We start from the raw sequence: 21,141 nt of genomic DNA on the forward strand, positions 1-21,141 counted from the left end.
GAAATTCGTTAAAGTAAGTCATTTGGCAACTTCGCAGTACGTCTGCTTTTACTAGAGTATTTTTTACACAAGTATCTGTAGTACTGCATACTACACAGGCATGACTCAGAAGAACATGCTTGTACTTATTAATCATAGTGCATTGTGTTAATTGATCGGCTGTGTTGTGTTTTACCAGCGGGAATCGGGAAATGGTTTTGATTGGATTTCCCGGGATTAAACCCTAATGAGCACACGGTTACGTACACAACACCCGACGTATGTGACGGAGGCAACTGTGCTTGAGTACGCTGGGTTTGAGGTAATGTGAGTGTGGGCCAGCGGGGGAGGGGGGACATTCGTGCTTCAGCACGGTACGGAACAACTGGCCCTAGAGTGAGTGCGCCATGACACTGCTCAATTCATTTTGTGTACTTTCTGTGGGCATGGCTTGATCAACGGAAATATACTTCTTTAACCCTGGGAAGCGTTTTACCACCATCTGTCTGAAGTAGTTTTGGAACTTTCCCCCAACAAATATATAGAAGATGGGACTGATGCAGAAGTAAATGTTGGTAATTTGTCCTACATAAATCCTTCTTTTACACTTAAATGGTCTATGGTCAATCAGTAGTACAACATTGTATGGGATCCAGGAAATAAAAAATAACAGGACAATGACAAATATCAACCTGACTGTTTTGAACTTGGTAACTAATTTGGATGTTATGACAGTGATAGCAATCCTAATGTAGCAGTACACAATAACAACCAGAGGAAAGAGCAAGAAAATAAAAAGCTGACGATAAAATGTAGGATTTCCCAGATGGTATGTGAAGTCATCTGGATATGTGTGACAGAATGTTTTGCTGGAAGGGGGATAGTGAAAAGCTTTGTATATAATCATCCACGGGATACACGCCAGACTGCTGACCAGCCACACCACAGCGCAGCAGAGTAACGCGCAGTGTTGATTTATCAATCGTGGCGCACCCAAGGAGTAAACAACTGCAAGGTGTCGGTCAAAGGTCAGGAGAGCCAGAAACAGGCCAGAACTGTAAAAACCCAGGTAGTAGACACTGCCTACAATCTTGCACATAGTGATACCAAAGATCCAGTCAGAGAGCTGCATGTACACTGCCTGGAATGGAAGGCTGCTTATGAAGATCAAGGAGGACACCACGAGGTTCAGCAGAAAAATGTTGGTCACAGTGGTCAGCCTCTCAAACCTAACAAATAATCATTTAAATTGTTAAATGCTGAAAAAACAGACTATTACAACCATTTTTGACAGTAATATTTTACAACTTCCAAACTGTGATTGGTTGGTGGCACTGAAGTAAATCTACCCTTTTTACATGGGTAAGCATCTTTAGCATCCATTTTAGACAAGTGTGACTACTAGATAAACTAAGTGGTTGTGGCCTACTGGGGTGCAGCATTATATTGGTTGGTGTTCCTAACATTTTGCCCCTCTCATGTATCTAACCATGCACTGCACAGGCTTCACTGACTGGACAGAACCGATTGAGAGCAGTCTATGAAATATCTCTGCTCATGGTGCGTAGATAACCAAATGTTCTCATTCTAAGAATTACATTAAAATGTCTATTGTGGTTATATAATTGTATGGGCTGAAATCATGATTACGATTGAGACTAAATTAATCATGCAGCACTATATTGCAGTATGTAATAACACAACAGCCCTACATTATACCTTCATAGACATAGTAATTTTTTAAGTGCTTATCATTCATGCTCATTTTGGAGGCTGTATTTTGTGTTGCTGTTAAATTATATAACACTGTACTTGGGGGTGTTCAGATATGCTGCCTACGTAATTTACATCAATGAATGTGGCTAAAATGCTGCTTCAATTACATTATGAATACTCAATTGTAAAAACATATAGCTAAAATGCATGTAAGCCTTTAACTACTAATTCTGGACTTTATAATGAAATCAACCCCATTTTTTATGTTTGGCTAGCATTTTTGAGCAGTAGCTATTAAATGCATTTTCATTCAGTAACCTGAACCCATCACACTAGTAGCTGAAATGTAAGGGTCAAAACTTTAATTTGTTCCTAGTACACAGTTTCAATCATACAGTAATTCACAGATAACTATAGAAAAGGTTGTGTGTAATTTACAAGTTTTCAAATGGTACATTTGCTTCCTCAAATTGCTTTTTGCTTTTTTAAATATTCCTTTATTTCTGCTGAGAGTTTTGTTTGTCCACTCACCGATGGATGATGACCAGGACCAGCCCGTTGCCAACCAGACTGAAGAGAAACATGAAATAGTAAGTGTAGGACAATTGAACTCCCAGATACTCTATAGCGTCATAATCACATGTTTCGTAGTAGGGCGTAGTAGATGTATAATCTTCCATCTTCTCCTCAAATGTAAGCAGGTAAATCTGTGAGAAACACAAATGTAACAGTCATATATACAGCATTCACAATATGATGCAGTCAGTATCAAAGTAACACTGTAAAGTTAGTAGCTATATAGTATCATAGGAGAACTATCAAGTTCTGCGTGCATGCTAGCTAAACTAAGCTGACTTACCGTCTGTCCAGCAGAGAAGCTTCTCCTTGTTGTCTGACTCTGAGGACCAGAGAGCTCTCTGACTCAACTCAACTCAAGTTCCTGAATAACTAATCAGCCAGATAGGGGAAGGAAGTACCAAAAAAGTGTGAGTGCGTGTGTGTCATCTCCACCGCGCTACTTAAAAACCATTTCAGGGTGTTTTTGCAGCTCTTAAATGTAAAAATACTGTTGGTCAAATAGCAGTGCTCAACCTGTGTGTGTGTGTGTGTTGGCATGTGTGTACATGCACATTTCCGCTTAGAAATGGTGGTGTGTGTTTTAAGTGTTTGTGGCCTATACTAATGCCTTGATGACAGAGGTTATATGTTATAATATACATATATATATATATATACATATCCATAATGATATTTGGCCCCACACACTGTTCATATTCAGACTCTTCACAGTATCCTGCCTCTAACAGATTTCTGCACACACTCATCATCAGTCACACATAAACAGTTAGATTAAACCTTAATGAAGCTTTCAGAGAGCAGAGAGAGTTTATTCTTCAGTTTTTGCACTTTGTGTTTATGGACAAAAAACATGAATTGTATTAAATGTGAAGAATGTTACTTTTTTTTTTAAAATAAATAAATATGGGTCAAACGTGTATCAGCTGCACACAAATGTTTTTAAGATGTTGAAATATTTCCAAAGTTCAAAGTAAGAAGTACTTAGGGTGTTTTTACAGCTCTAAAACGTCAAAATAGGTCAAATAGCAGTGCTCAATGTTTGTTTGAGTGTGTGTGTCGGCCTGTGTGTGCATGCGCATTTCCACTTAGAAATGGTCTTGTGGGTTGTATGTATTTGTGGTTGATACTGACACCTTGATTATACATTAAGCAGTTGTGGTCTGGCGTGTAAGCGTGTGAGCGTGTGAACTGCTTGAAATGCGTGTCTCACGGTCAGGGTGTCAGACTTGAAAGCTTTGGTTTCTATCCAAATGTAGAGTAGGTTCATTTTAAGTTAAGTTCCCATATCATTTTTTGAGTTGACTAAATAGCTAATTTTCCAATCAGTGTGATTAATAGGGCCAAACAAGATGATTAAAAGTAAGTAAAAGAGTCAGTCAGTAAAACCTGAACAAAAACAATGTAGAAAATGTGAATTATTAAATTATTTTTGTTTCATGTATTACTTTGTGTATGTACTCCTCATCGCTCCATTTAGATCTGATTTGTTTGTCTCTTCAAGTAAAATCACACACTTCATTAACGTCATCATTTATTATATAAGTCTGTATCCATATGCACACCAACTTTTCCACCATAATAGGCAAGGCAAGGCAGTTTTATTTATATAGCACATTTCATACACAATGGCAACTCAATGTGCTTTACATAAAACAGAAACATTAAAACATACAATTACCCCCCCCCCCCCCCCCCCATAACAAAAACAAAGTACAGAAAAATAGAAAGACATAGCATAAAATGCTAGAATTGAGCATTAAATATAAGATTGCAGCATAGAATTATAAATTAGCTTTAAAATAATTAAAAGGACATAGAGTGCAAATGAAAGATTAAAATGTAAAGTGCTTTAAAATAAGAGCTCAATCATAAGCACAGGAGAAGAGAAATGTTTTTAACCTGGATTCAAAAGTGTTCACAGTTGGGGCTGATTTCAGTTCTGCTGGTAGTTTGTTCCAGTTGTGTGCAGCATAAAAGCTAAAAGCTGCTTCACCATGTTTAGTTCTCTGGGCTCAACTATCTGACCTGAGTCAGTAGATCTCAGAGCTCTACTGGGTTTATATTCTACTAACATGTCATTCATGTATTCTGGACCTAAACCATTCAGTGATTTGTAGACCAGTAGCAGAACTGACTGGGAGCCAGTGTAAAGACTTTAGAACTGGAGTAATGTGCTCTGATCTCTTTGTTCTGGTTAAAACTCGAGCTGCAGCGTTCTGAATGAGCTGCAGCTGTTTAATGCTGTTTTGTGGGAGTCCAGTCAGAAGACCGTTACAGGGGTTGAGCATAGCTCAGTGGGTAAATGGTAAATGGACTGTACTTATATAGCGCTTTTCTAGTCTGTGCGACCACTCAAAGCGCTTTACATGACATGTCATTCACCCTTTCACACACATTCATACACTGATGGCAACCTGCTCATCAGAGGAGTCTAACCATTCATACAGGGCTTAAGTGTCTTGTCCAAGGACACATCAACATGTGGACTGGAGGAGCCGGGAATCGAACCACCAATCTTCCAATTGAAGGCCGCCCCATGTGTTGAGGCTATAGCTTGTTGCAGGTGACCCTGGTTCGATTCCTGAGCCGAGCGGTTTTGTCCTGCGTGTCATTCCCCTTCTCTCTGCCTCCTGTGTCCTGTCTATCTCCACTGTTCTGTACATTAAAAGGCGAAAAAATATGCTTTAAAAAAAAAAAGAAGAAGACCGTTACAGTAGTCGAGTCTACTTGAGATGAAAGCATGAATCAACTTCTCCTGGTCTGTTTGAGACATAAAACCCTTCACTCTGGATATGTTCTTAAGCTGATAGAAGGCTGTTTTGGTGATTGATTTGATGTGACTGCTAAATGTCAGATCTGAGTCTATCAGCACGCCAAGGTTTCGGACTTGGTCCCTAGTTTTTAGAGAGAGTGACTCGAAATGTTTACTTACAGCAATCCTCTTCTCTTTATTGCCAAAAACAATGACCTCAGTTTTGTCCTGATTTAATTGAAGGAAATTTTGGTTCATCCAATTAGTGACTTGCTCTAAACAGTGACTGTATTGGACTGTAGTCATCTGGGGACAGTGCTAGGTATATCTGTGTGTCATCTGCATAACTGTGATAGTCTACATTAGAGTTCTGCAGCATTTGACCCAAGGGCAGCATATATAGACTGAACAGAAGGGGTCGAAGAACTGACCCCTGAGGAACTCCACATGTCATAGCCACTCGATCAGATTCATAACTTCCAATGGTCACAAAATAACTCCGCTCCTCCAAGTAGGACCTGAACCAGTCTAGGACTGTTCCGCTGAGTCCTGCCTAAGTTTCCAACCTGTTCAACAGTATACTGTGATCCACAGTGTCAAACGCAGCACTGAGATCCAACAGGACCAGAACTGACACCTTGCCTGAGTCAGTGTTCCACCTTATGTCATTTAACACTCTAATAAGAGCTGTTTCTGTACTGTGGTTAGGTCGGAAGCCTGATTGAAATTTGTCAAAAAGGCCACTGGTGTTCAAGAAATTGCTGAGTTGATTAAAAACCACTTTCTCAACGATCTTGGCTATAAAAGGAAGATTTGAGATAGGTCTGTAGTTCATCCAGCGTTCTCTTTTTTTAAGAGTGGCTTAATGGCAGCTACTTTTAGGAGACATCTTAAAAACATCTATTTCATGGTTCCCAACATTTTCAAGTGGGTTCACTTGTTGAATAATGTTCATTGTGGTCTCATTAATGGTTACATCTATGTCTGGAATTATAACATTATTATTGGTTTGAAGTTCAGGTAATGGTCCTTCTTCATCAATGCCATAGTAGTTATCAACATCAAAAATGCTGTTTATGGCTGGATGGATTCCTGCATTGTTAATGACACCTGAATGCCACAGCTGAAGAGGTGTCTGCCCCCCTTGTGTGGAGAGGCCATGGTTGTTCCATTGATTGATGAATTCTGTTACTGCTCTTTCAATCCTTGGCAAATAAACATAATGCAGACAAAATAAATGTAGTTCATTCAATGAATCCAGTACACCCTGTTCCTCCATGAAGGTAAATATGTTTATGAAGTGTCTAGATACAACTCTACTGAGTTCTGCCCATAGTCTCTCAATCCTTTGGTTGTGTACTGATACACCTGTTATGACACTGTTCAGTCCTCTTCTTTCCAACATAAAACGGGCAACATTTATATTCTCCATACCATGATCACATCTGACCCTTAAGGGCAAGCCAAAGTTTTGTACTCCTCCCAGAAATAATGACAAGACGGTTGAGGCTCTGTTGTTGGACAAGCACCGTAAGTATATAATAGTCCGGCTGAAGCCATCCACACAGCCATGAAAGATCATCCGCCACCTGACCAGCTTGTGGTTGCCGTCAAAATGCCTGTTGGGAAGAAAATATATACTTAAAACTATATATATATGTGTGTGTATACAGTATGTGTGATGCGCGCCATACATACACACACACACATACATATGTATATATGTACTTGTTTTCTCTAAAAGTAGAACAGGAGGTAGAGCCTTCAGCTATCAGGCTCCTCTTCTGTGGAACCATCTTCCAGATTTGGTCCGGGGGGCAGACACCCTCCCTACATTTAAGAGTAGGCTAAAAACTTTTTGATAAAGCTTATAGTTAGGGCTCTTTGAGCTCTTAACTTATGCTGCCATAGGCTTAGATTGCCGGGGGACCCCCCATGATGTCTCTCTCTCTCTATCCATCCATCTATATCCATTAACATTCATGTACTATTAATGCATTCAATAAGCTAAACTTCTTCCCCGGAGTTGTCTGTGCTTTCTGGTCTCACAGGTAATCTGGGCCTGGAGACGTCCAGATGACAGATTCCAGTCCCGGACCTTCTAGCTTCATTGTTGATTTTCATTGTGCTTCTCTCCTCTATCCTTCCTTTCTCTCCTGTCAACCCCAACCGGTCGAGGCAGATGTCCGCCCACTTCTGAGTCTGGTTCTGAGGTTTCTTCCTGTTAAAAGGGAGTTTTTTCTCGCCACTGTTGCTCATGTGGGAATGTTGGGTCTCTTTAAAGTTAAAACCTGAAGAGTTCGGTTTAGAACCTGCTCTATGTGTAAAGTGCCTTGAGATAACTTTGTTGTGAATTGGCGCTATACAAATAAAGATTGATTGATTGATTGTTTTCCTTATACATAACATTTACTCACCATAATTGGTTAGGGGCCTGAACACTGTAGACTCTTTGATGTATAGCAAGACGACGTCTAAATGATCGCCCAATAGGATCCACTTGATGCAGGCTCCGTCTGACCCGCCAGCGCTGCATCCTCAAGCCACGTGATCTCAGGCTTCCAATTACGTATGCTTCACCTGCATTTGGAGTGTTCTGTAGTATACTAGTTACAACTCTGTCCAGGTCTTGATTTGACAATACAGAGTACCTTAATGGCTCAACTCCCAGTCTTTGTCTGTGTCTGTATAGTGTTCTTCGACTAATTCCAAAGCATGATGCAATTCTCTGCCATGACATACCAATGGACACACAGTGAGAAATCTGTTCAGTGGCTATGCTGTATCTGGGCCGTTCTGGATGGCCAGTCAAGGTTGTTGGAGGTGTCAAATTTGTGGTCACTTCAGTGGATCTCTGTCTGGCCTCATGTTCTTGCAGCAAGTTGCGAAAGCAGCTATCCAGTGATCCTAGAAGGTTACTGACATCCCTATCATCGCACACGGCAAGGAATGCAGATAGAGTTCGAGTATGCTCATTAAGCTCTCTATAAAGCCTCTCCTGATGGAAATTGTCAGACTCCTCTCTTTGCAGCCTCTCTATGCATTGCAGAGCACTAGTAAAAAAACGACAACATCCTCCTCATTGCCTCTCACTTCAAAAAATAAAGCTTGGACTTGAAAAACGAAGAATATCAGATGAACATACATTGTGGTTGAAGCAAGGGTTGAATTACTTCAAACTCAGCAAAAGCACATGCATTTCCCTGTGTGGAGTCTTCCTGTTTCCGTCAGATGACAGGAAGGCCTTCCTGTTTAACTGTCATTTTCATATTCACTACTGAACTGTTATAGTTTACAGTTCTATATCAGAGCAATTCAGCTGTGTATATGAGCACATTTTACTAGTATGTGGTAAATCTTTTTAGTAGTTTATGCAACATGTTGTGCGTGTAAGAGAGCATTTCACTTGTATGTATGAGCGCATTTCAGTAGTGTGTGTGAGAGCGTTTCACTTGTGTGTATGAGAGCGTTTCACTTGTATGTATAAGAGCATTTCAGTAGTGTGTATGAGAGCGTTTCAGTAGTGTGTATGAGAGCATTTCAGTAGTGTATATAAGAGCGTTTCACTTGTATGTATGAGAGCATTTCAGTAGTGTGTGTGAGTGTTTCACTCACTTGTATGTATGAGAGCGTTTCAGTAGTGTATATAAGAGCGTTTCACGTGTGTGAGAGTATTTCTGAATAAAGTCCCTCACAGCACCTCATATGTGTGTGCATGCACATTTCCGCTTAGAAATGGTGGTGTGTGTTTTACAGTAAGTGTTTGTGGCTGATACTGACGCCTTGATGACAGAGGTTACACGTTATAAGCAAGTTGTGGGCTGTTTGGGTAGGTAGCAGCTACACAGACTCGTGAGAACGTGCTTGCAGCGAAGCCCTATAGCATGATAGAATATCATGTGTGCACTTTTGCACAAGTGGTAAATGGTAAGATGATTTTAGTTTAATGCAGCTGTTATATTTGTATCTTTGTCCACACTAGGACTAGTATTGATATTACTGTTGCCAGGTGAATGTGTGTGTGTGTGTGTGTGTGTTTGGGTAGTAGAGTAGATGGAGTAGTACTTCAAGTAGATGGAAGCTGAGGACCTGAGAGAAGACACACTGAACACTTGGGTTAAAAACATTACTTTTCTTGACAACTAAGTTCTTCATGTTTGTTTTTGTATATTTTAACATTTGTATTTTCTGCACTGATTGTTATATAATGGCTTTAAAACCTGACGCCTTGATGCATATGTAACTTCTTGCATTTTTATGATTGTGTTGTAGTTACAGTCACTTGACTTTTTTGGTGCTTTTTCACACTTTTATTTCCAAGTAAAAATGTGCATTACATGAAATCTGAGCAATTTTCCAGAGAATAAAACATCAATGTACAATATCAACTGTCTTTATACAAGGACATGGTTCATTATAGACAGAACTAATAAAACAGAACACACACAACAACAATATTAAACCAATGACAAAATCAGAGCAGATATAGATACAGGCAAATGAGTGTTCATACTGATGCATGACTCACTGTTTTGGAAAAGCTCACTATGTTTGGATCTGGCTAATGCTTGTGTTCAATTAGGAGTTACACAGAGTTAATTCTGCTCTTATCATAACAAAAAGTATAACACTTTACCCTTGAAATGCTTTTTTTTTTGTTACAAATTTTACTGACATTTTGTTGAGGATCCAAATGAAGCGTCAGGATAAGGTTTCTCAAGCTCAGGTCCTCAGGGCAGGTCAGAGTTTGAGGGTGCACTCACACTAGGCAATCGTACCATGCCCAAACACGTTTGCCCCCTAAAATATGAATTATTTGGCTAGTATGAGGGCCCAGTACGGTTGGAAGAGGTGTGCTCGAGCACAGTACACTTGGTGAAGCATGCACACTAGGGATTCATATTTTTCCCGACATTAAGACATCCTGGGAAATCAACAATTTTTAAAAGGCAACACTAGCTGAGCCCTGGTCATTTCAAGCAACACTAAATGCAACGTGGAGACATTATGCACATATGGGTTCCCAATCCGACCATTTTTTGTGTATTATTTTATCATTATATCCATCGACATTGTAATGAATAGTGTGAGGTGTTGTACCCTTCTTGCTAATCAACTTTAATCAGACATAATGTCACACTAATAAGCTTGCTTATCTCATCAAACATGTAGAGTTAAACATAATTCTTTGCTTTGTCAAATCAACACTTTGTCTTTTGAACTAGCAAACATCGACTGCATCACTTTCTTCAAATTTTGAACACGACAATAGGCTATAGACTTAATATTAGTTTGCATCCAGAGTGCTGTGTGGACTTCATTACATCTGCTGCACCGCTGCTACCACGATTATGAAATGCTAAGTTTATTGTCTGTGACTGTGAGCCTCATAAAAGTAATATTTTACAAATCTGCATTATATAAACTAACACAATTCATTAAAGTCATTTGGCGACTACTCAGTACGTCTGCTTTTACTAGAGTCTTTTTTACACAAGTATCTTTAGTACTGCATACTACACAGGCATGACTCAGAAGTACATGCTTGCACTTATTAATCATAGTGCGTTGTGTTAATTGATCGGCTGTGTTGTGTTTCACCAGCGGGAATCGGGAAATGGTTTTGATTGGGATTAAACCCTAATGAGCACACGGTATGGCAACTGTGCTTGAATATGCTAGGGTTTGAGGTAATGTGAGTGCAGGCCAGTGGGGGAGGGGGGACATTCGTGGTTCAGCACGGTACGGAACAACTGGCCCTAGAGTGAGTGCGCCATGACACTGCTCAATTCATTTTGTGTACTTTCTGTGGGCATGGCCTGATCAACGGAAATATACTTCTTTAACCCTGGGAAGCGTTTTACCACCATCTGTCTGAAGTAGTTTTGGAACTTTTCCCCAACAAATGTATAGAAGATGGGACTGATGCAGAAGTAAATGTAGGTCATTTGTACAACAATAATCCACCTATAAATTCCTTCACAGGTAAATGGTCCATGGTCAGTCAGTAGTACAACATTGTATGGGATCCAGGAAATAAAAAATAACAGGACAATGACAAATATCAACCTGACTGTTTTGAACTTGGTAACTAATTTTGATGTTATGACAGTGATTGCAATCCTAATGTAGCAGTACACAATAACAATCAGAGGAAAGAGCAAGAAGATAAAAAGATGACGGTAAAATGCAGGATTTCTCAGATGGTTTATATTAGTAGCGGCAAAGTCATCAACATATTTGTGACAGAATGTTGTGCTGGAAGGGGTATACTGATAAGCTTCGTATATAATCATCCACGGGATACACGCCAGACTGCTGACCAGCCACACCACAGCGCAGCAGAGTAACGCACAGCGTTGATTTATCAATCGTGGCGCACCCAAGGAGTAAACAACTACAAGGTGTCGGTCAAAGGTCAGGAGAGCCAGAAACAGGCCAGAACTGTAAAAGCCCAGGTAGTAGACACTGCCTACAATGTTGCACATAATGGTACCAAAGATCCAGTTGGAGAGCTGCATGGACACTCCATTTAATGGAAGGCTGCTTATGAAGATCAAGGAGGACACCACGAGGTTCAGCAGAAAAATGTTGGTCACAGTGGTCAGCCTCCCAAACCTAACAAATAATCATTTAAATTGTTAAATGTTGAAAAAACAGACTATTACAACCATTTTTGACAGTAATATTTTACAACTTCCAAACTGTGATTGGTTGGGGTAAATCTAAGCATCTTTAGCATCCATTTTAGACAAGTGTGACTACTAGATAAACTAAGTGGTTGTGGCCTACTGGGGTGCAGCATTATATTGGTTGGTGTTCCTAACATTTTGCCCCTCTCATGTATCTAACCATGCACTGCACAGGCTTCACTGACTGGACAGAACCGATTGAGAGCAGTCTATGAAATATCTCTGCTCATGGTGCGTAGATAACCAAATGTTCTCACGCACACATTCTAAGAATTACATTAAAATGTCTATTGTGGTTATATAATTGCATGGTCTTAAATCATGATTACGATTGAGATTAAATTATTCATGCAGCATTGTATTGCAGTATGTAATAACACAACAGCTCTACATTATACCTTCATAAACATAGTCATTTTTTAAGTGGTATTGATTACACTTCATGCTCATTTTGGAGGATGTATTTTGTGTTGCTGTTAAATTATATAACACTGTACTTGGGGGTGTTCAGATATGCTGCCTACGTAATTTACATCAATGAATGTGGCTAAAGTGCTGCTTCAATTACATTATGAATACTCAATTGTAAAAATATATAGCTAAAATACATGTAAGCCTTTAACTACTAATTCTGGACTTTATAATGAAATCAACCCCATTTTTTAAATAATGTGTTTGGCTAGCATTTTTAAGCAGTAGCTATTAAATGCATTTACATTCAGTAACCTGCCTATAAATGTTTTATTTATTTATTTGCAGGGTTCACTTTACTCAAGGGATTTTAATCCCGCACTACAGTTTTTAATCTTATCTCAGTGGTATCAGCCTCACTGTTCACTCTCCTATTACTGTATCAGAGCTTTAGTAACTGCTTTTCAGTCGTATATTTAACAAACTGTTTCATTTTACTAGTGTTTGCTGCACCCAGAATTCTGGGATATAGTATTAAATCACACTAGTAGCTGAAATGTAAGGGTTAAAACTTTAATTTGTTCCTAGTACAGTTGCAATCAAACAGTAATTCACAGATAACTATAGAAAGGGTTGTGTGTACTTTACAAGTTTTCAAATGGTACATTTGCTTCCTCAAATTGCTTTTTGCTTTTTTAAATATTCTTTTATTTCTGCTGAGAGTTTTGTTTGTCCACTCACCGATGGATGATGACCAGGACCAGCACGTTGCCAACCAGACTGAAGAGAAACATGAAATAGTAAGTGTAGGACAACTGAACGTCCAGATACTTTATAGCGTCATAATCACATCTTTTGTCGTCATAGGAGTAGTTGTAGGATGTATAATCTTCCATCTTCTCCTCAAATGTAAGCAGGGAAATCTGTGAGAAACACAAATGTAACAGTCATATATACAGCATTCACAATATGATGCAGTCAGTATCAAAGTAACACTGTAAAATTAGTAGCTGTATAGTATCATATGAGAACTATCAAGTTCTGCGTGCATGCTAGCTAAACTAAGCTGACTTACCGTCTGGCCAGCAGAGATGCTTCTCCTTGTTGTCTGACTCTGAGGACCAGAGAGCTCTCTGACTCAACTCAACTCAAGTTTCTGAATAACTAGTCAGCCAGATAGGGGAAGGAAGTACCAAAAAAGAGTGTGTGCGTGTGTGTAATCTCCACCGCCCTACTCAAAAACCATTTCAGTTTTACATACTGTTCATAATGGAGCAGCACAAATAAAAATAACCCAATAAAAGACTAATTCAGCTAGATAAAATACATTGTTCTATGATATTGATGCCAATATCCCAATAACAGAAGTTAAAAGTAAGAAGTATTTAGGGTGTTTTTGCAGCTCTTAAACGTAAAAATACTGTTGGTCAGATATCAGTGCTCAACCTTTGTGTGTGTGTGTGTTGGCCTGTGTGTGCATGTGCATTTCTGCTTAGAAATGGTGGTGTGTGTTTTAAGTGTTTGTGGCTGATACTGATGCCTTGATGACAGAGGTTACACGTTATAAGCAAGTTGTGGGCTGTTTGGGTAGGTAGCGGCTACACAGATTTGTGAGAAGGTGATCGCAGCGAAGCCCTATAGCATGATAGAATATCATGTGTGCACTTTTGCATTCATATGGTAAGATGTTCTTAGTTTAATGCAGCTGTTATATTTGTATCTTTGTCCACACTGGGACTAGTATTGATATTACTGTTGCCAGGTGAATGTGTGTGTGTGTGTGTGTGTGTGTGTTTGGGGGGCGTGGAGGTCTGTTTTTGCGGACAAATTTCAGACTAAAAACCAGTTCATAGGGTTAGTTTAGACAAATAGTGTTTTTGGTTAAGTGTGTGTGTTTGTTTGTTTGTTTTAAAAATGTGCCCAATTCCCTGAACTCTTGCCTCGATTATCCAGATGGTAGTTTTGACCCTGCTAAAGCAGGGCAGGCTGCCTTTTGTAGTTACACCTCAAGTAGATGGAAGCTGAGGACCTGAGAGAAGACCCCACACTGAACACTTGGGTTAAAAACATTACTTTTCTTGACAACTAAGTTCTTCATGTTTGTTTTTGTATATTTTAACATTTGTATTTTCTGCACTGATTGTTATATAATGGCTTTAAAACCTGACGCCTTGATGCATATGTATCTTCTGGACTTGCATTTTTATGATTGTGTTGTAGTTACAGTCACTTGACTTTTTTGGTGCTTTTTCACACTTTTATTTCCAAGTTAAAATGTGCATTACATGAAATCTGAGCAATTTTCCAGAGAATAAAACATCAATGTACAATATCAATTGTCTTTATACAAGGACATGGTTCATTATAGACAGAACTAATAAAACAGAACACACACAACAACAAGATTAAACCAATGACAAAATCAGAGCAGATATAGATACAGGCAAATGGGTGTTCATGCTGATGCATGACTCACTGTTTTGGAAAAGCTCACTTTGTTTGGATCCGGCTAATGCTGGTGTTCAATTAAGAGTTACACAGAGTTAATCCTGCTCTTATCATAACAAAAAGTATAACACTTCACACTAATTTTACTGATATTTTGTTGAGGATCCAAATGAAGCGTCAGGACAAGCTTTCTCAAGCTCAGGTCCTCAGGGCAGGTCAGAGTTTGAGGGTGCACTCACACTAAGCAATCGTACCATGCCCAAGCATGTTTGCCCCCTAAAATCCAAATTATTTGGCTAGTATGAGGGCCCAGTCCGGTTGGAAGAGGTGTGCTCGAGCACGGTACACTTGGTGACGCATGTGCACTAGGGATTCATATTTTTCCCGACATCCCAGGAAATCAACAATTTTTAAAAAGCAACACTAGCTGAGCCCTGGTTATTTCAAGCAACACTAAATGCAACGTGGAGACATTATGCATATATGGGTTCCCAATCCAATCATTCTTTGTGTATTATTTTATCATTATCCATCGACATTGTAATGAATAATGTGAGGTTTTGTACCATTTTTGCTGATCAACTATAATCAGACATCGACTGCATTGCTTTCTCCAAATTTTGATCACGACAATAGGCTATAGGCTTAATATTAGTTTGCATCCAGAGTGCTGTGTGGACGTCATTACATCTGCTGCACTGCTGCTACCACAATTATGAAATGCTAAGTTTATTGTCTGTGACTGTGAGCCTCATAAAAGTAATATTTTACAAATCGAAACGAAATTCGTTAAAGTATGTCATTTGGCAACTACGCAGTACGTCTGCTTTTACTAGAGTATTTTTACACAAGTATCTGTAGTACTGCATACTACACAGGCATGACTCAGAAGAACATGCTTGCACTTTTTAATCATAGTGCGTTGTGTTAATTGATCGGCTGTGTTGTGTTTTACCAGCGGGAATCGGGAAATGGTTTTGATTGGATTTCCCGGGATTAAATCCTAATGAGCACACGGTTACGTACACAACACGCAAGGTATGTGTCGGAGGCAACTGTGCTTGAGTACTCTAGGTTTTGAGGTAATGTGAGTGTGGGCCAGCGGGGTTGGGGGGGACATTCGTGCTTCAGCACGGTACGGAACAACTGGCCCTAGAGTGAGTGCGCCATGACACTGCTCAATTCACTTTGTGTACTTTCTGTGGGCATGGCCTGATCGACGGAAATATACTTCTTTAACCCTGGGAAGCGTTTTACCACCATCTGTCTGAAGTAGTTTTGGAACTTTTCCCCAACAAATATATAGAAGATGGGACTGATGCAGAAGTAAATGTGGGTAATTTGTCCTACATAAATCCTCCTATAAATTCTTTCACAGGTCATTGGTCCATGGTCAGTCAGTAGTACAACATTGTATGGGATCCAGGAAATAAAAAATAACAGGACAATGACAAATATCAACCTGACTGTTTTGAACTTGGTAACTGATTTTGATGTTATGACAGTGATAGCAATCCTAATGTAGCAGTAGACAATAACAATCAGAGGAAAGAGCAAGAAAATAGAAAGTTGACGGTAAAATGCAGGGTTTCTCAGATGGTTTGTGAAGACATCAACATATTCGTAACAGAATGTTGTGCTGGAAGGGGTATACTGAAAAGCTTTGTATAGAATCATCCGCGGGATACACGCCAGACTGCTGACCAGCCACACCACAGCGCAGCACAGTAACGCGCGGCGTTGATTTATCAATCGTGGCGCACCCAAGGAGTAAACAACTGCAAGGTGTCGGTCAAAGGTCAGGAGAGCCAGAAACAGGCCAGAACTGTAAAAGCCCAGGTAGTAGACACTGCGTACAATCTTGCACATAACGTTACCAGAGTCAGAGGGCGGCATGTACACTCCCCCGAATGGAAGTCTGCTTATGAAGATCAAGGAGGACACCACAAGGTTCAGCAAAAAAATGTTGGTCACAGTGGTCAGCCTCCCAAACCTAACAAATAATCATGTAAATTGTTAAATGTTGAAAAAACAGACTATTACAACCATTTTTGGTTTTAATATTTTACAACTTCCAAACTGTGATTTGGTGGCACTGAAGTAAATCTAAGCATCTTTAGCATCCATTTTAGACAAGTGTGACTACTAGATAAACTAAGTGGTTGTGGCCTACTGGGGTGCAGCATTATATTGATTGGTGTTCCTAACATTTTGCCCCTCTCATATATCTAACCATGCACTGCACAGACTTCACTGACTAGACAGAACCGATTGAGAGCAGTCTATGAAATATCTCCGCTCATGGTGCGTAGATAACCAAATGTTCTCACGCACACATTCTAAGAATTACATTAAAATGTCTATTGTGGTTATATAATTGCATGGGCTGAAATCGTGATTACGATTGAGATTAAATTAATCATGCAGCATTATATTGTAGTATGTAATAACACAACAGCCCTACATTATACCTTCATAGACATAGTAATGTTTTAAGTGGTATTGATTTCACTTCATGCTCATTTTGGAGGCTGTATTTTATGTTGCTGTTAAATTATATAACACTGTACTTGGGGGTGTTCAGATATGCTGCCCAAGTAATTTACATCAATGAATGTGGCTAAAATGCTGCTTCAATTACATTATAAATACTCAATTGTAAAAACATATAGCTAAAATGCATGTAAATCTTTTAACTACTAATTCTGGACTTTATAATGAAATCAAACTCCATTGATTTATAGTGTGTTTGGCCAGCATTTTTAAGCAGTAGCTATTAAATGCATTTAGATTCAGTTACCTGAACCCATCACAGCTGTGCGTAGCTGAAATGTAAGGGTTAAAACTTTAATTTGTTCCTCGTACACAGTTTCAATCATACAGTAATTCACAGATAACTATAGAAAGGGTTGTGTGTACTTTTCAAATGGTACATTTGCTTCCTCAAATTGCTTTTTGCTTTTTTAAATATTCTTTTATTTCTGCTGAGAGTTTTGTTTGTCCACTCACCGATAGATGATGACCAGGACCAGCACGTTGCCAACCAGACCAAAGAGAAACATGAAATAGTAAGTGAAGATCAATTGAACTCCCAGATACTTTATATCCTCACATATTCTGTAGTCATAGTCATAGTCATAGGATATATAATCTTCCATCTTCTCCTCAAATGTAAACAGGAAAATCTGTGAGAAACACAAATGTAACAGTCATATATGCAGCATTCACAATATGATGCAGTCAGTATCAAAGTAACACTGTAAAGTTAGTAGCTGTATAGTATCATATGAGAACTATCAAGTTCTGCGTGCATGCTAGCTAAGCTAAGCTGACTTACCACCTGGCCAGCAGAGATGCTTCTCCTTGTTGTCTGACTCTGAGGACCAGAGAGCTCTCTGACTCAGTTCAACTCAAGTTCCTGAATAACTAGTCAGCCAGATAGGGGAAGGAAGTACCAAAAAAGTGTTTGTGTGTGTGTGTGTCATCTCCACTGCGCTACTTAAAAACCATTTCAGTTTTACATACTGTTCATATTTGAGCAGCACAAACAAAAATAAAAATAATGCGTTAACCCAACAAAAGACTAGATAAGATAAATTGTTCTATGATATTGATGCCAATATCCCAATAACAGAAGTTCAAAGTAAGAAGTATTTAGGGTGTTTTTAAATCTCTTAAATGTAAAAATAGTTCAGATAGCAGTGTTCAACCTTTGTGCGTGTGTGTTGGTCTGTGTGTGCATGCGCATTTCCGCTTAGAAATGGTGTATGTTTTAAGTGTTTGTGGCTGATACTGATGCCTTGATGACAGAGGTTATATGTTATAAGCAAGTTGTGGGCTGTTTGGGTAGAAAAATATATTTGGCCACCTCTAACAGATTTCTGCACAACACACTCATCATCAATTACACATAAACAGCTAGATTAATCCTTAATGAAGCTTTCAGAGAGCAGAGAGAGTTTATTCTTCAGTTTTTGCACTTTGTGTTTATGAACAAAAAAACATGAATTGTATTAAATATGAAGAATGTTACTTTTTTTTAATTTATTTTTTAATAAATATGGGTCAAACGTGTATCAGCTGCACACAAATGTTTTGAAGGTGTTGAAATATTTCCAAAGTTCAAAGTAAGAAGTACTTGTGTTTTTACAGCTCTAAAACGTCAAAATAGATCAAATATCAGTGCTCAATGTTTGTTTGAGTGTGTGTGTCGGCCTGTGTGTGCATGCGCATTTCCGCTTAGAAATGGTCTTGTGGGTTGTATGTATTTGTGGTTGATACTGACACCTTGATTATACATTAAGCAGTCGTGGTCTGGCGTGTGAGCGTGTGAACTGCTTGAAACGCGTGTCTCACGGTCAAGGTGTCAGACTTGAAAGCTTTGGTTTCTATCTAAATGTAGAGTAGGTTCATTTTAAGTTAAGTTCCCATATCATTTTTTGAGTTGACTAAATAGCTAATTTTCCAATCAGTGTGATTAAAAGGGCCGAACAAGATGATTAAAAGTAAGTAAAAAGTCAGTCAGTAAAACCTGAACAAAAACAATGTAGAAAATGTGAATTATTAAATTATTTTTGTTTCATGTATTACTTTGTGTATGTACTCCTCATCGCTCCATTTAGATCTGATTTGTTTGTCTCTTCAATTAAACTCACACACTTCATTAACATCATCATTTATTATATAAGTCTGTATCCATATGCACACCAACTTTTCCACCATAATAGCTAAGCGTTGAAACTTTTTTCCAATATTGTGTGATTGTTTTGAATATGCTATGTTTTGGATGGAAATGTGTCTACTGTATTCTTCATCAACTGTATTCAACCTCTCATCATTTCTCATTACTGCTCCTCCTATGTATTGTATTTGGATGACAAATTTCATAAATGTCTGCTGGCTGTAGTGGTGACAGATCAGTACTGAAAATCTGTGGGTGTTCGTCTATATATGTGTGTGTGTGTGTGTGGCAGGAGCATTAATCCAAGAACTGTTACTCCAACACGCCCGAGGGTGCAACTGTCTCCATCAAGGGCGAATGGAAGCAAATAATAGAGCAGATTAGCATAAAGTGTCAAGAATCAGCTCGGGGATTTGTCACCACACTTTCGACTGCACACTGCTGTAAATGTATTCACTAGAAAAACACGTCGCCTTATACTTCAAGGGGCTTCAAGGATGACTGGTTGTTTTGCTGTTGTATTTTTTAAATTTTTTTAATAAGAAACTGGGAAACAAAACCTCCATCTGAAATCATTAAAGCAATCCTGCAGATCATCGCAGCATCTGCTAACACAGCATGCTTGGTTAGATATCAGCGAGCTTCCTGCTCTGCGGGGACGCCGTCGAACAAAGCAGTGAGGAACGCCAACGTTGTGATTTTTACACGCTCGGTTAAGTTTGTCCACCGTGTCGAGTTTCGAACTTCGCTGTCTTGCCTGATTACTCCCAACAAGTTCCACTTCTTCTCCAGTCATTTGGTGTCAGAGGAAAACATCACACGCTTTGATTTCTGGAGTCATTAGCATAAAAGCTGCCCTCTCTGTCACTATGAGCCTCTGGGGGGATTAAAAAAACAAAACAAATATTTTTTTCCTCTGTTTCTTCATTCTGTTTTCTCCTATGAAGATCTGAAATGGTGTGATGCAACAGAAATAAGACAATAACAAATAAGAAAAAAAAACAAACAGGCGCCTGTCGTCTGTTAGAGATGGATTGGAAATATGTTCGCGTGTGTGTTAAGCTGCTTTGGATAGAAAGGATGATGGTGTTTTTTTTCTCCATGTTTCTGTCACTAATCGCTGTGTAACTGAAACCTGCCAGAGTAACACAACAACAGTCTTGGAAATCACAGCAACGTGATTGAAAGTGAGGGAATCCTATTGCTCCGTGTAATGCAACTTAACAGGTTTAACTGTGGAGCTGAGAATAATGGAGGGAAGCTGCAGGACTGAAGAGAGACGGGGAAAAAAGAAAAGCAGAGATGATGAAGGAGAAAGAGAGAGAGACAGTCATTTGAAGTTATGTAAAAATTTCCAGAACCAGTAATCGTTTCCGTTGTAGATTGTGGTGTGACTGTGCTGCTGTTTGCTGCTGATAAACCTTTGGAAGAGTCCGGTCTCCTCTGGATCATATCAGGAAGCTCAGACAGACAGACAGACGGAGGGACAGAAGCAGCAGACAGAGACGGATATCAACACCTCAGTGTCATCATATGTACATGTTGCCCTTATCTGCAGCAGCTCACAGCACAGAGAGTGCATGGACTCTGAGTTTAGAGAGTCCCAGTGGAAATGAAACCAGCTGACCGTGAAGGAGTTTCTCTACTCTGGACTTTTCTCTGCACTTCTTTCTGTTTCTCTGCTGTCTGTTGGATCCATCAAACACTTTTCTGACAGTTTTGCTCTCAAGTAATCTAAAGTTTTAACATAGAGGGGCTGAATGGAGACATGCGGAGAGAGCTCACGAGGTTAGAAACTTAAAATGAAACATGAAAAAAACAATAATAACATCAGTAACAGTAATAACAGCCAATAACGTAATAAAAGTCCTGAACCAATAACG

The 21,141-nt window shown here is 39.2% G+C and overlaps 3 protein-coding genes across 3 annotated transcripts; all 3 read right to left on the reverse strand.

Moving 5' to 3' along the window:
- Positions 1-370: 370 nt before the first annotated feature.
- On the reverse strand, positions 371-3,541 carry LOC128369729 (C-C chemokine receptor type 8-like). Its single transcript, XM_053330806.1, has 3 exons — positions 3,485-3,541; positions 2,227-2,402; positions 371-1,208 (listed from the first exon to the last, which is right to left on the reverse strand). Exons 1-3 carry the CDS (start codon positions 3,539-3,541, stop codon positions 371-373), a joined length of 1,071 nt encoding a protein of 356 aa, XP_053186781.1.
- A 7,244-nt stretch (positions 3,542-10,785) lies between these two features.
- On the reverse strand, positions 10,786-14,834 carry LOC128369730 (C-C chemokine receptor type 8-like). The gene is made up of 3 exons (XM_053330807.1): positions 14,817-14,834; positions 12,871-13,052; positions 10,786-11,644 (listed from the first exon to the last, which is right to left on the reverse strand). Exons 1-3 carry the CDS (start codon positions 14,832-14,834, stop codon positions 10,786-10,788), a joined length of 1,059 nt encoding a protein of 352 aa, XP_053186782.1.
- Positions 14,835-15,729: 895 nt separating this feature from the next.
- Positions 15,730-17,735, reverse strand: LOC128369731 (C-C chemokine receptor type 5-like). Its single transcript, XM_053330808.1, has 2 exons — positions 17,587-17,735; positions 15,730-16,570 (listed from the first exon to the last, which is right to left on the reverse strand). Exons 1-2 carry the CDS (start codon positions 17,733-17,735, stop codon positions 15,730-15,732), a joined length of 990 nt encoding a protein of 329 aa, XP_053186783.1.
- Positions 17,736-21,141: the final 3,406 nt, after the last annotated feature.

Source organism: Scomber japonicus, chromosome 12, assembly GCF_027409825.1.
Source record: "Scomber japonicus isolate fScoJap1 chromosome 12, fScoJap1.pri, whole genome shotgun sequence".
NCBI classification, from domain to species: Eukaryota; Metazoa; Chordata; class Actinopteri; order Scombriformes; family Scombridae; genus Scomber; species Scomber japonicus.

Bases quoted from the DNA above. Each gene is read 5' to 3' on its own strand.
- LOC128369729 (XM_053330806.1), bottom strand. From the start codon at position 3,541: ATGAACCTACTCTACATTTGGATAGAAACCAAAGCTTTCAAGTCTGAC. The intron at 2,403-3,484 runs GTGAGACACGCA...TGTTTCTCACAG, and splicing joins TCAAGTCTGACACCCTGACC to ATTTACCTGCTTACATTTGA. The intron at 1,209-2,226 runs GTGAGTGGACAA...ATTATTTGTTAG, and splicing joins GTCCTGGTCATCATCCATCG to GTTTGAGAGGCTGACCACTG.
- LOC128369730 (XM_053330807.1), bottom strand. The intron at 11,645-12,870 runs GTGAGTGGACAA...ATTATTTGTTAG, and splicing joins GTCCTGGTCATCATCCATCG to GTTTGGGAGGCTGACCACTG.
- LOC128369731 (XM_053330808.1), bottom strand. From the start codon at position 17,735: ATGGAAGATTATATATCCTATGACTATGACTATGACTACAGAATATGT. The intron at 16,571-17,586 runs GTGAGTGGACAA...ATTATTTGTTAG, and splicing joins GTCCTGGTCATCATCTATCG to GTTTGGGAGGCTGACCACTG.